The sequence below is a fragment of the Ursus americanus genome, chromosome 31 (assembly GCF_024610735.1).
Source record: "Ursus americanus isolate L20-20 chromosome 31, mUrsAme1.1.p, whole genome shotgun sequence".
Classification (NCBI taxonomy): Eukaryota; Metazoa; Chordata; class Mammalia; order Carnivora; family Ursidae; genus Ursus; species Ursus americanus.
The window spans coordinates 13,612,322-13,626,628 of record NC_142157.1 but is presented as its reverse complement, the minus strand read 5'-3'; the positions used below and the strand labels follow the sequence as shown (position 1 = coordinate 13,626,628).

At 43.2% G+C, this 14,307-nt stretch overlaps 1 protein-coding gene across 1 annotated transcript in view; it reads right to left on the bottom strand.

Annotated features, from left to right (window-relative positions):
* Positions 1–14,307, bottom strand: part of APBB1IP (amyloid beta precursor protein binding family B member 1 interacting protein) — a 98,945-nt gene that overhangs the window by 6,011 nt on the left and 78,627 nt on the right. Inside the window, 3 exon segments of the mRNA XM_045775371.2 lie at positions 5,219–5,333; positions 5,910–6,008; positions 13,154–13,264. Of these exon segments, the coding sequence (XP_045631327.2) occupies positions 5,219–5,333; positions 5,910–6,008; positions 13,154–13,264 (325 nt within the window).

The window sequence follows — 14,307 nt, the reverse complement described above, 5'->3', positions numbered from 1 at the left end:
TTTTTATGTTAACTAGGATGTCCTGGTCTTTAATCTGTCTGTGAGAACAAACAAATAATAATATCCTGAATGCTCCAAGCTGCTGTCTTCCCATGTACCGGGAAATCCAATCGTTTCCGTGGGCTCTCTGCCCCATCCTGGGACAACCCATGGGTACCCACATAACCCATAAATTCTGTAGGTGCTCCTGACTTGGGATCTAGGTTGTCTGGGCTCACTGTATTAACAGTCCCAGCCATCAAGTAGCAATATAGTCTCTCCCACTGTCTCTTTAGCAGTTCTCAGACGAATTAGGGGTTGGAAGTTGATTAAACAAATATGAGCCCCAAATGCTTTACAGGACTCAAGTGTATTCTGAAAAGAGGACCAAACCCCACGCCCCTCATTCTTAACTTACATGGTTTGTGAAAGGCCAATCCTCCCACTTGACCTGGCAAGTCAGAGGGTAGCAACCTCTCGGGCACAGTGAGATTGTTAGGAATGGGCACAAAACAGAGCCCTCCCAGAGCTTTTTCAGAGATGGGGCATTCTATTTGCACTAATATTTCTAGCTGTGCGAAAAACATAAGCCTAGAGAATCACTGGCTGCCACCTTATGGGGATAGTGCCTAAGAAAGAAACCGTATCTTGATGACATCACTTACACACCTGGATCCTGCTGTGCCTGAAAGCAACTTACCCTGGACCTCCTAAGTTTTGTGCCTTAATAAATCTCCCCCCCCCACTCTTTGTTGCTTAAAACAAACTGAGTTGGATTTCTGTCAACTGCCAAGTGAAGAGTCCTGACTAAAAACAGTTGCTAAAGTCAAATTGATTTAATAAGTGCTAAAAAAATCCCGTCTATGGCTCTTCTCTAATGTGAAAAAGAAAAAAGCTGTCATTTACCAAGAAAAAATTACTTGTTAAGCACTTTGGATACAGAACAATGCCTCCCTGTTTTTTCAGTTGGGAAAACATAGCAGAAACACCTTATGATTTCCTTCAATGTCCAGAGGAGAAAACAGTTCTAAACTAATCAAACAGGTTATTAATTATGACTGGCTTATAAAGGACAATTCATTGTAGACCTGAGGATAGGAAGGAATTAGCCTCATGAAAGAAAAAATATCACAGAGGGAACAGCATCTGAAGCCCTTAAGAAAAGAAGGTGTTTGGGGCTTTGAAGAACTAGGAAAAACAAGTGGCCCACTAGCCGGGAACAGGAAGACACAGGTGGGGAAAGAGGCAGCAGAGCTGGGCAAGGCTCCTATTATGCAGGCTTGGTTGGCCTTGCTAAGGATTTGGGACTTTGTCCAAGGGCAGTGGGAAGCTTCTGAAATGTTACCCGTAGGGGAGAAATCACATTTACATTTAGAAAGGTGACTCAGGGAGGGAGAGAAGTCCGCAAATGTAGGGAGTTGAGCTCGTACACCACCACCATCACTAGAGGCCAAGTGAAAGATCATGGCGGCTTGGGTTTGATGGGAACGGAGATAAATACACCTGTACAAATTTGACCAATATTTAGAAGGTAGAATCAACAGGATTTGGGGGTGATTGGATTTGGGCATGAGTGAGCTTTTCTTGCATGTGTCCTGCATGAGCAACTGGGCAGATGATGATTCTTATTTACAGAAACTTGAGAACAACAATGGAAGAGCAGGTCTGGAGGGTAAGATGATGAGTCAGTATTACAGATATTGAGTCTGATGTATCCAAGTGGAGCCACTGAGCAGACAGTTGGATACATGGTTTTGGAGGTCAACAGAGAAGTCTGGGTTGGATTTATATATTTGTGGGTGATCAGCACACAGATGGTGCCGGGAGCAGATTTAGACCACTTAGAGAGACAGTATAACATGAGAACAGGATTAGGATTGACTGGGTTGTGGGCAATGTAAGGTGGCATAGGGAGGGAGGTTAGAAAAGAGTGAGCAGAGAAGTTGAGGGTGGGATGGAAGATTCGGAGCGTGTGGTATTTGGAAAGCCAATAGACGAGACTGTTTCAGGGAGGAGTGGTCAATCGTGTTGATGCTGCTGAAACATCAGATAAGAAGACGGGTTTATAATACCTGCATTTAGTAACACGGAGGCCACTGGTGGGATTGGCAAGAGCCTTCTCCATGGGGTATTAGAGGCAGAAGCTTGCCTGAAATGGGTGGAAGAGTGAGTGAGGGTAGAAAAGTGGAGGCAGCATATGTGGTCCACCCTTTAGAATAGTTTGGTTGTTGGGGGGGGCAGTAGCTATAGGGAGATGTGGAGTCATAGGAGGGTTTTAAAACTTACTTGCTTGAAGAAGGGAGCAGTGTTGATGAGAAGGACCCAGTAGAGCAGAAGAGGATGGTATAATAAAGCATCTGTCCAGTCTTTGTCCTGGGTTCCTGGCACGGAACTTTTAAAACCCTTGGTGTTTCCCAGGTGATTGGAATGTCTTTGCTATTCAATGAACTCCTAGGATCACATCTGAGTTTATGCTGACAAGATGGCTTGGGATGTGGGTTGGCTATCAGGAACACTAACAGGTGATTAGAGGGTTGGGGGCTTTGAGCTAACCCAACCTCGGTGGAGGCACTGAAATCAATCATGTGGTCAAGGAGAGGACAAAGCAGCTCTGCAGGCAGGACCCTCCTAGACCTCGCTCTGTGTGTCTTTTTATTTGGTTGCTCCTGATACGTATCATTTATAATAAAATTATAATAATAAGGATAGCACTTTCCTGAGTTCTGTGAGTTATTCTAGTGAACTGCTGAAGCTGAAGGGGTAGTGGGAACCTCTAAAATTATAGCCAGTAGGTCAGAAGTATGGCTGGCAACTGAAGAAGGCAGCCTTGTTGGGAATGGTGCCCTTGGCCTGTGGGGTCTGAGCTAACTCCAGTGGTGGGCATCAGAGTGATACTGCAGTGATACTGGTGTTGGAGTAGGGAACCAGAGCACGCATGGAAGGACTGGCCCTTGTTGGGAGGTGACATAATGGATGCAGGCTAGGATGGGTGCCGATGCAGGGAAGTTGTTGGGTTTGGTGGTGGGAAGTCAAAAGAGTTCCCATTTGATAGTTCCATTTTCTCTGCTGAGAGTGAAGGATTTGGAGTTTGGAAGTCTGAGGAGAATGAAGAACATTGAGACCGTGAGAAAACTAGGAATTACATTGACAGGAATAGGTTTTCTCAACCTTATTGACATCTGGGACTGGAAAATTTTTTGTTGTGTGGGGGGGCTGTCCTGTGCATTTTAGAACAGGGAGCATCCCTAGCCTCTACCCTTTAGATGTCATAAACATTTCCCCCAAGGCGTGACAACCAAAATTGTTTCTAGACATTGCCAAATCTTCCCTAGGGGGCAAGGTCACCCTTGGCTGAGAACTGCTAGTCTAGAGAACTGAAGTAAGATCAATAGGCAGTATTAAAGGCCCAGTTGTGGGTGATGTCCCGAGCTCTGTGGTGACCAACCTCCATTCTAAAGCTACCAAGGGGTCCACCATGAGTCACCTCAGGAAATTCCTTGGGCTCTTGAGGCTATGTTAGGAACTGAGGCCAAAGACCAGATATATTTCTTACTGAACCACAGAGACAGTTTGTGATCCGAATGATTTGAACGAACAGCTGATGTCAAAGATGATCCTCTGAGCACCTGACTGCATATGGCTCTTCCTGGCCGCTGACCACAAAACCCCAACTTCCTGACCGATACCTCACTCAGCCAGAGCCAGGCTAAGAAACCTGTCTGGGTAACAAGATGATTGTCAGTATACAATACACAAGTTGCTTCATTCTGGGAAATGGCTGATACGCCAATGCTTGCGAAAAATAACTAGAATCATTAGCTGGTAAGAAACAGAGCTATCTGCTAAAGCAAGTGATCCCAATTTCAGAGAAAAATGCTCAGAAGAAAACATTCTTTGGAAAGGAAACTCATCTTAGTGTTCCCTTGAATCAAAGGACTTAGAGCCTTATAGGCTCACCTGCAGTGAGTAAGACCTGAGGCCACAGGATCTGCCTCAGAAATAACTCAGGAGCCTTTACTGGAAAAGAGGCCGTGCGCCTGGGGGAGATGGTCTCAGGATGCCTCATCCCGAACAGTGACTCCATTTTAAGAAGGGGAAACTTGACAGCCAAGAACTCCAAGTGGTGTTTCACTCCCAAGCTGAAGACTGATAGAATTAGGAAACCCAACTCCCAACCAACCTCAGCAACCCTTTATTTAGTAACTCAATAAATATTTACTATCTGCCAGACTTGGAAACTCTGGGAACACAATGTGCAACGTGGTGAAGTGGTCCTTTGTTCTTTGGAGACTTAGAGTCCAGTGGAGAAAACAGGCACCAAACACGATCATGAATACATAAAATAACTACAAATCGTGGTTAAGTGCTTTGCAGAAAACAGTTTTATTCGGCATAAACACTTCCAGAAACTCACTGTACACAGAGCAGCCAGACTGGACACATCTAATGAAAATATCTTTAAATGTGGGGTCAAATCTGCTGTATTGTACCTTCTACACTTTCAAGCTGCTTTTACCCTTTGAGCTGCAAAGAACATATATACTGGCCTTTGATATGACCATTCTCTAACACTGAAGGACAACGACCAGAACTTTCCTGATGTAAATGGTTCCTTTTCTTTCAACCATTATTTATCATAAAGACAATGTGTTTGAATTACAGCTCAGCCACAGAGAAGGCACTAGACACTTATCCCAGCTTCAGAACTTCCTCAGCTGTAGAGTGTGGATAATAATCTATACTTCGCAGGGCTGGTGTAAGAACCAGAAATAGTCTATGTAAAATGATGCCTGTACCCACTTCCTCTCTCAATGTTGTGTCCTCCTCAAAAACACAAACAAGAAGCTGTTATGTTACCACAGAAGGTGATGTCCAGGGTTGGGTACGAGGCTCTGGCCATGATACCATGAGGCAAAACAGCAGGGAATGATCTCGTCCTTTGTGTGGGCTGTCTACTGGGTGCTAACGGAGCTTTGAACAAATGTCGCCTTGATACTCTGATGAGACATGGTACTTGACCAGCTCACCCTACACCGGTGATCGTTCTCTAATCCACAAGCATATCATGAGAAAAGTGGTTGAAGCCTTGCTAAGAATCACTTCTAAAGAAATAGATACAGGTGTGTGTGTGTGGAGATCTTGAGCCAACAAAGTTCCATTTTTATAAAACGTGTTGGCTAAGTCTGCACATGAACTCTGAGCTTTGAGCAAGCATGAGGATTTCCTCTTTGCACCGTACCTGTAGAGGATGGGGCTGGCGGAGCCGCGTTGACAGTGCCCAGGTTTGACCACCGGGAGGCGAGCCCGGCCCTCTCCATAGCTCGCTGATAGTTATCATAGAGAGTCTTTCCGTACTGGGGAGAGAACACAAAAGAACCAAGAAAGAAATCCATTTATCCCAAATTCTGCACCCAATTGCCATATACAGATTGAGGAAAAAAAGTACTTTATAACTACTTTTTACTTCTTTCCTGAGTTGTTTTTAAAGTATATTTCAATAAAAAATCCCTAGATTGTTTTCTCATGTTAAGTGATTTTCCAGAAAAGCAGAGTCACTTAATACTTTTACCTAGATGTTAGAGGAGGGCTTTTGCCACCCAGTTCTGATTACGTAGGTCTTCACGTAAATCTACCACAGGTTATGTGTTGTGTTTCTTAATTACATACTACATATGCAAAGCTCTCCACGAGTAAATAAAGATCTGAGAAGTCTCATGGGAGAGTAAACCCTTGATTCTCAGGTCGTTGGAGAGGTCATGTTTCTATCACTCTCACCTATTAAAAAAACCCTGTGGGCAAGTAAGTAAGACAGCACCTGAAGCACCGACCCATTAGGATGGGTAAGCCATTTCCAAGTAGCACAGAGACTGCACCCAGGTCAGGACGCTGGCACGCAACTCAAGACAGGGTGGGTCCAAATGCTCTCTCACCTTGGCAATCCTTATTCCCATGACCCATTGGTTTAGGGTTCTCGCGTCGTCACAGCAGAGATATTTGATATACTGGGACTCCTTCTGAATTTGGGGATGCTAGAAAAAAGTAATTTCAAAGACCATTTATAAACTCTTTATTTATTAACATCTTTCAATTTTTTTTTAACTTAACAATGTATGTGATTTCCTGAGATGGTGGAAAATTGCTGGTAGCAATTTTAGGATTAGGAATAGGAGCACTTTTATTTTTTTATGTTTATTTTATTATTTTAAAAATATTTTATTTATTTAATTTTGAGAGGTAGAGAGAAAGAGTTGAGGGGCAGAGGGAGGGGGAGAGAGAATCTCAAGCAGACACCCCACTACCTGCTCCCTGCTAAAAGTGGAGCCCAACGCAGGGCTCGACCTCATGAGGAACAGGGGTACTTTTAAATGGACTAAATTTTGAAAGGATTTAAGAAACCTGTGACATGATTTATCATAAGCATTTCTTACTATATGATCAATAATAATTTTCTCTTCTGCTTTTTTACCCTTTGAAAGCCTTCACATACACCATGTCTCCTTTCCCACTAGAAATCCGAATTGTGTCTCCATTTGTCAGATAAGAGACCTTACCTGATGTAATTCTTATGTCACAGAATTAATGCTCCGTGACTCCCAGTCAGACCCAGGGGTATTTCTGTTACCAGGAATTCAGGGTTTTACCTATTCTTAATTGTCTTCTCCTACCCAAACTGGCCATTTTGGCCTCTGGAGGGATGGCCCAGAGAAGGAATATTCTGTCTATTCTCATGTGGCAATGGCTTGAGGTGCTGCACTAGGATCCGGGCCTTCCAGGATCTCACAGTCAGAGAGAGCAGGGATACCGGCAGGCATGAAGAGGAGAGAGAGACACCGGTCCCTGGTCATCAGATCGTCCTGGGCCCCTCTTTCTTAATCCTCATTGCCCTTGTAATTTCTGTTGTGTGTGTCTGTCTCCAATAGACTGTGTGCTCTGTGAGGGTGGGGACCATGTTTGTCATTCAGTGCTGAAGACCCGCAGGGCTTAGCACTAGCCTGGCGCACGATCTGTATTCTGGTACAGAGGTGTAAATACTTGTTGAAGAAAATAAACAAGAGCAACATTTTTGTTCAGCCAGAAGTCTTATGGCTACAAGGTGAGGGGCAGGCAACAAAATCTAGATTCTAAGTGCCACGTGAATTTTCATGGGTCGTTATCATTTTTTTAAAAAAGATTTATTTATTTCTTTGAGAGAGAGCACACATAAGTGGGGGGAAGGGCAGAGGGAGAGGGAGAGAAAGGCAGAGCAGCAGACTCCCGGCTGAGTGTGGAGCCCCAGGCGGGGTTCCATCCCAGGATCCTGAGATCATGACCTGAGCTGAAAACAAGGGTCGGAGGCTTAACTGCCTGAGACACCCAGGCACTCTGGGTCATGATCATTTTTAATAAGTTTTATTATATAGAAAAATAATCACAACCATAACCATTGTGTGTTCATGTGTGTGTGTGTAAGACCAACTCTTCTGTCTGCACCTCTCAGAGGAGTTTGGTAATCCTGACAGAATGGGGACAAACTGGTAGTAAAATGGAATGCCAAGAGAGTGGGAAGCTGTCTTCTGGGGCAGCTGTCAGTTCCTCTCTTAGAGTATCACACAGACCTCTCCCCTTCACTTTTGCTTTTGGCTTCGTCACTGACGGTCAAGGAAATGGCTATTTTCAAAGCTGATCTAAGTCAAAGGCATTGTGCCTCTGAACGTCAGTTTGAATCTGAGAAGAGGCATCTGGACTAGTCACCCTGCTGATCTTTCCCACAACTCAGTGGCACTGCTGTCATTGCCCAGAAAGGATAAGACCCCTACAGACTCTAAGAGCTTGATGAGAGGTTAGTAAGTTTTGGTTTTACAAATGAGAAAACTGAGGCCCCGAGAAGTTACCGTATATTTTTTATGCCATCGTCCCCTAGAATCTTGGGGGTCTCTTGTCCTTCTACCTAGAATTTCTGTATTTATATTAACTCCAAAATAATTCCAAACTTTAAAGATACCACAGAAAAATTCAGAAATTGTAAAGAATTCTTCCTTTTGGCCTTTTGGCCCAGTTGAGGAAAGACCACCTTCATACTTTTCTCCGTAAAGGGACCATTCCCTTTGTTAAGGTCCTTCGGCTCTGAGAATTTGCATCCGTATCACTTGAAGAATGCTCTTAGGTTCCCCCCCGCCAAGGTGACACCATTGGGCTCCCCAGTGTTGCCGTAGTTTTCCATTCTGGCCGTCAGATGGCAGCATATACTTCTGAGTGGCTGCTGCACATTTCCCCCATTACTGGGGTTCAATGCTTCCTCATTAATTCTGAATGTTAGATTTTAGCTTTATTATAAATGTAACCCCAATGATCATCCTCTGTGGAGGCCTTTAAAATGGAAACTCTCCATCAACTCAGATAATGTGGCCCAACAGCAAAAGTGGATTTGTAACATTAATTAACTGGAAGGTCATATTGATGACAAGTGACTTATTTCCTGGATAGAATGTAACATTCCACAAATGCCTGCAGCACTCCCTCCAACAATAAAACCTGCAAAGCCAAACCAAAGTTCTTGGCTTTCAGTACCAGAAACACAGCTCCCTAACTTGCAACAGCATTCTCGTTGACGGTCATGTAAAAGGGGCAAACTTGGGTCCCTTCAGCGACTTAATGCTTATCATTTTTCTTAGAAAGCAGTTGTTATATTTTTTTTCCTGAGAAATTTTAAAAGTTAACATTGTTACCTTGGGCTTGGTATATTAAAATATTTTTCGTTTGTGTTTTGGTTCATGCCTCATGAGAGCCAGGTTTCTAACAGCAGACTACACGTCACATTGTGCTTGCAATGAAGTGTAGAGGTACCCACTTAAACAGCACAATAAATGATTTCTTAAGTATGTTATTTATCCAAATAGAGTAAAATGTGGTTATTCCATTGAATATAATGGGGCTTGAGGATAAAACAGAGGCAAGAACTCTTGAACTTGAGTTCTAACAATGGCTCCTCCTATGACGATGACATAAACATACAGAACTTGGTTCATTCTCACTGACTTGCTTACGCTACACGCATACTACAAATGTACACGGGAGAGTCAGCATCCGATGACCTCCGAGGTTGCATGCAATACTCAGATTTGATGGTTTTAAGATGAGTTATCTAGTGGGCACAAGGCTCCTTTCTGGCTCCCGGGACGTCACACACCAAGTCACTGTGCTTGTTTTCCAGTCATGGCTTACGGCCTTGCCAACGGGTTTCCTCCCTAACTGAGCCTTTTACTGAAAAATTATTTGCAAAGGGGTTTAAGAAAAAAAAACTGCTGGTTCAGTACCACTGGCCAGACTCTTGTGCAATTGGTTGGATTGTTCCTGAAAGAGAGAAGCTCTTTCATGCAGCGCAGTGCACAAGGGGCAGGGCAACTGCAGAACACTGCTGTTAAAAAGGATCTTACAGATCCTCTAAACTGGGGTAACTATGTGTTACAAATGAGAAAACTGGGTCGAGAAAGATTAAGCCAAAGGCCGAAGGAGTGGCTGAACTAAGGACCTGCAAATTCACCAAATACCTTGGGGTGCTAAGAAATATACCCCTCATTAATTAAGGATGAGTAAGAGGCTCACACCATAATTAGGAAGTGGTGGCTGGGGATGTTGCTGGAGGAGACATATGTCAACAAATATATGATTACCCTATGGCGTGGTGAAATTCATAGTAAAAGTTTGAAAACAGAATGAGAAAGGCTCTTTGGAAGAAGTGTATTCTATCACTCAATCCCATCTGAGGCACATCTAGAAATTCTGTGTGGTTAAGGTCTGGGAGCCATGAAAAGGAGAGGCAGAAAATGAGCTGGAGTCAGAGTCCAGGGCATGGTGTCAAGCTAGCATCTGGACATTGTCCTGTAGGCATCAGACATTTCAGAAAAGCAGAGGGATATAGGCAGCAACCGGCAGTTATGTTGAAGATGGGCCTGGAGTGAGGAGGAAGGACAGACAGAGAGGGCTGGATGAGAGATGTCTCTGATGGAAAATCAGAGCTTGATGATGGACTGGACAAGAAAGGGAACAGAAGGGACTTCCGGGATGATTTCTCTATTTCTAGTTTAAGAGTAGGTGTGTATTATGGGTTTAACTGTGTCCCCTCTAAAGATATGTTGTAGTCCTAACCGCTGGTACCTGTGAAAGTGACCTTATTGTAAATAGGATCTTTGTAGACATAATCTAGTTAAGATGAGGACATGCTTTGATTAGGGTGGGCCTTAATCCAATATGACTGGTGTCCTTGTGGGAAGAGAAGAAACACAGACAAGCAGAGAGTGGAGGGCATGTGATATAGAGGCAGAGATTGTCGTTATGCAGCTATAAGACAAGGAATGCCAAGGATTTCTGGAAATTGACAGAAGCTAGGAGAGAAGCATGGAACAGATTTTTCCCTCAGAGCCCTCCAAAAGGAACCAACCCTACGGACACCTTGGTGCAGCCCAGGGTAACCAGCAACCCAGGTCAGATCATTCAAACCATGATTCCAGGACCTACTTCCAAACTTGTGAGTTGGCATAAGAAACTGAGTTCTGTCCCGCTCGCTGTGTCTAAACCTCATCCTGGGAACCTCTGGGTCTGGGATCTTGTCTTTCTCTCCCCAGACATCCTTGCTTTAGCCTCTGGGCCCCAGCCCTGGGGTTGGAACCTCTGTTCCCTCCTGACAACTGTCATTCCAATTGTCCACTTTAAAGTGTATTCTATTACCAGCTAAGCCCAGACTGTGGATGCTTAGAGGTAGGACACATTCTAATGCTCTGAGTGTAAAACTTGGCTGTGCTTAGGGAAAGCAAAGATTCCTGGGCCCCATCCTTAAGTGTTTTGAGTCAGTGGGTCCAGGGATTTGGAACTTGTATTTCTACCGTGAGTCTAAGTAAGTCAGTTACTGACCAGCATTTCAGAACCTCCTTCAAAATCTTCTCCCTGCTAAAGAGATGTGGGCACTGGAATGCACACTTGGAAATGAGGGTCTCTGGTCTGGTAATTTCTCAGGGTCTCAGAATTCCAAACAAGGGCCGTGGAGTCAGAGGAACACAATGAAGACACAGTTCAGGCCAGCTGGTGGCAGGGGTGGCGCAGGGCAGAGATTTTGCATCCTAGCAAATAGCAGTCTTGAGAGGGGCCCCTGAGCCACCACCTGGCTGCTTTCTTTAAGTAGGCTCCACAGCCAGCATGGAGCCCAATGTAGGCTTAAATTCATGACCCTAAGATCAAGACCTGAGCTGAAATCGAGAGTCAGATGCTTAACCCAGGTGCACCTACTGGCTGGTTTCTTATCCTGGTTCAGCCACTTGCTGGTTGGGGAGTCTCTGTGCTCAGTTTCCACATCTATATTTTGGGGAGAATTGTGGCTCTTACCTCAAAAGGTTGGTAAGAGGATTAAATGTGTTAATGTATGTAAAGTGCTTAAAACATTGCATTATAGATGCTAAGTAAGTGTTTGTCATTATTCTCACTGCCCTGTCTATGCCAGGAGAAAAGAGGATGTGGGAACCTGAAGTAGGCAGGACATTCTCCTCATCTCTCTTCCTTCTGACCCAAATGGGCCCCTACCTCAGGGCCTTTGCACTTGCTGTTCTTGTTTCTGGAATGCTCTTCCCTGGGTATTTCTTCCTTCCTCACTTTACTCACATCTTTTGTTACATGTCATTCCCTCAGAGACTGTTTCCCTGACCAACCCATTTAAAGAAGCCCTGGTCCTGGCACACTCTGTCCCCTACCCTGCTTCATATTTATCCAGAACCCTAGCATTACCTGATATCACATTTTTTTTGTTTGTTTATTGCCATTTCCCTCACACTGAATATAAACTCCATGAAAACAGGGATTATTTTAAGTTTGGTTTACTTCTGTATTCCTAGCACCTAGCAGGGAGGGGGCATTCAATCAATATGGAGTAAATGAATGAATGGATGAATGCCCAGGCTGTCTGCAGTCAATCAGGGTTTTGGGACTGTTTTGGTCTAGGGGACACCCAACTCCTGTAGTAACAGATACATGACAATGCCACATTAGTGTGGACACCTCTGAAATGACAGAGTGGGTACACAGTCATCTCTAATGATGTGGTCCTGGACAAAGAATAAGTTTGCTATACACATTAAATTTTTTTTTATAATTTTTATTTTGTTAGTCACCATACAGTACATCCCCAGTTTTTGATGCAATGTTCCACGATTCATTATTTGCGTATAACACCCAGTGCACCGTGCAATACATACACATTAAATGTTAAGTGCTGTCCTCCACTTACGAAAATGATGTAAACCTACAGTATAGACTTCGAACCACTTCCTTAGGAGAGTGTCAGCTTTGCTATGGAGTACATGGGCACGCACGTGGAGTCTGGCAGCATACATTTCTAGAAACATGGTGATGGGGTTCTTCCTTGGGGGGCGGGTGGGTGGCTGACCTACAAAAGGATCTCACCAGGAACCTGGTCTTATCAACACCTGCTCCACAGACTTCCATCCCAGATGGAACGTGAGGAACCTGACTGTCAGGAGAAACTCTGCACACAGCCTTGCGCCATACTTATGAATTAGATACTCAGCACTCTCTGGTGTGAGACGTGATTGAGGGGCTGAGAAGGGAAAGGAATTTATGGTGTTTGAGGCAATGGTATGGTCAGAACAGCTATGTAAATTCCCTGAATCCATTTCTAGGAGTCAGTTGTTCATTTGGCAGAAAACAGTTATTTTTGCCCAACCTTCCAAAATATGGTGCTAATGTAAACCTCACCAAACACCTGATAATTGCCTTTTGATAATATACACCTTAAAAAGTTTCAAGACCCAGTAATTCTATTTTTAGACAAAGGTTTTTTTCCCCTATTTTTTGTATTTTCTCTATTTTTCTAGGAAATCTTGTGAAGTTCCTAATTTCTAAAAACTTCTTACAGCAGAATTATGGTCCAATAAAGAACTGAAAAACTGTAAATCAGATTTGTTCAAAATGGAGAGTTTTCAAGCCTGGACAGATTCATTATAGAGTTTTAGATTCAGAAACAGGAACTGAGGGTAGAAATGCTTCCACCTTTCCTATTTTGGCTTAAAATGAAAAAATTATTATGGTACACTTGTGGTTTATTATATGACATTTAACATTTTTTTCCCTTAATAGGAAATATTAACTCGAATTGCTCACAAATCTAAATCAAGGACTTCTTATGACATACCTTTAAAACAAAGCAGTAGTCAGTGGGTGCTTTATATTTCATTTTACACTGAATCCCATAGTAGATGTTGACATTTTCAAACTGTATAAAACATGCCAGATCTCGAGATGTCTGAAAGAGAAGGAAAAAAATAACCTTAACTGAGTTGACAGCTAATAATTTTTCAAGGTTGTCCTTGATGGCACAACGAAGGATTACATGTTAGCCAAAAAATATTGAATTTCAGGTAACTTCTTTAAGCATCTATCATGTCACGCTGGCATTTTTAGAGGTAAAAGAGCACACTCAAGACAAAACGGTGTGCCGCAGACCCAGACATGGAGTGGAATATCATAGTGCTGTTCTGGCCTTGTACATGGACTCCCAGGGCCAGAGCTGACTGGCTGAACTTGAGACGCCCTTCCTGCTGCAGGGACTGACCACCTAGGCAGAAACTTCATTTTGGCTTTTGCCATTCCAACTCAGTGGTGGATTTCATGATGGAGCATTAAAAAAGAGAAAGTCCTCCTCGGGATGAACAATCAGAGGTACATTTGATGCTCAGTAAATTAGCACACACTTCATGCACTTCTCCCTGAGAAAAAAAAGATTCCTTTCATGCTTTCTCTTCAGTGCTAGCAGTGTTGCCATGGAGACAGAAACCTCTCCTCCATGTATTTTGCGCGTTGTGAGCCCTGCAACCTCTAATCTACATATCTGGTTACACTTCAATTACAAATTCGCCCTATTACTCTTTTTTTTTTTTTTTTAACCTTCACATTCTATAATTCTTTACCAGGTTAGTGAATAAAGAGTAGAGGGCAGAATCACTACACCTTGGTGCACAACTCCTCCTTTAAAGATGGTTGTACGGTTTTTTTCTTGTAAGATACTTTCTTCCGGATTTTCAAAGTCATTTCTTTTAAACTGCAAAAATAAAACCTATTCATTGTAACTTTAAAAACAATGTATTATACATATATATAATAAAATGAAAATCTTCTTCCACGCTCCTTTTTCTAATTCCGCTCTTTTCCCTGGAAGTACCATTGTTAATAGTTTGGAAGTATTCCAAATGTTTCTGGGTGAACATTTATATACATATGTATGTGTAGACATACCCACATACATACATGTATACAATTTTTAAAATATGAATGAGATTTTACTGTGAA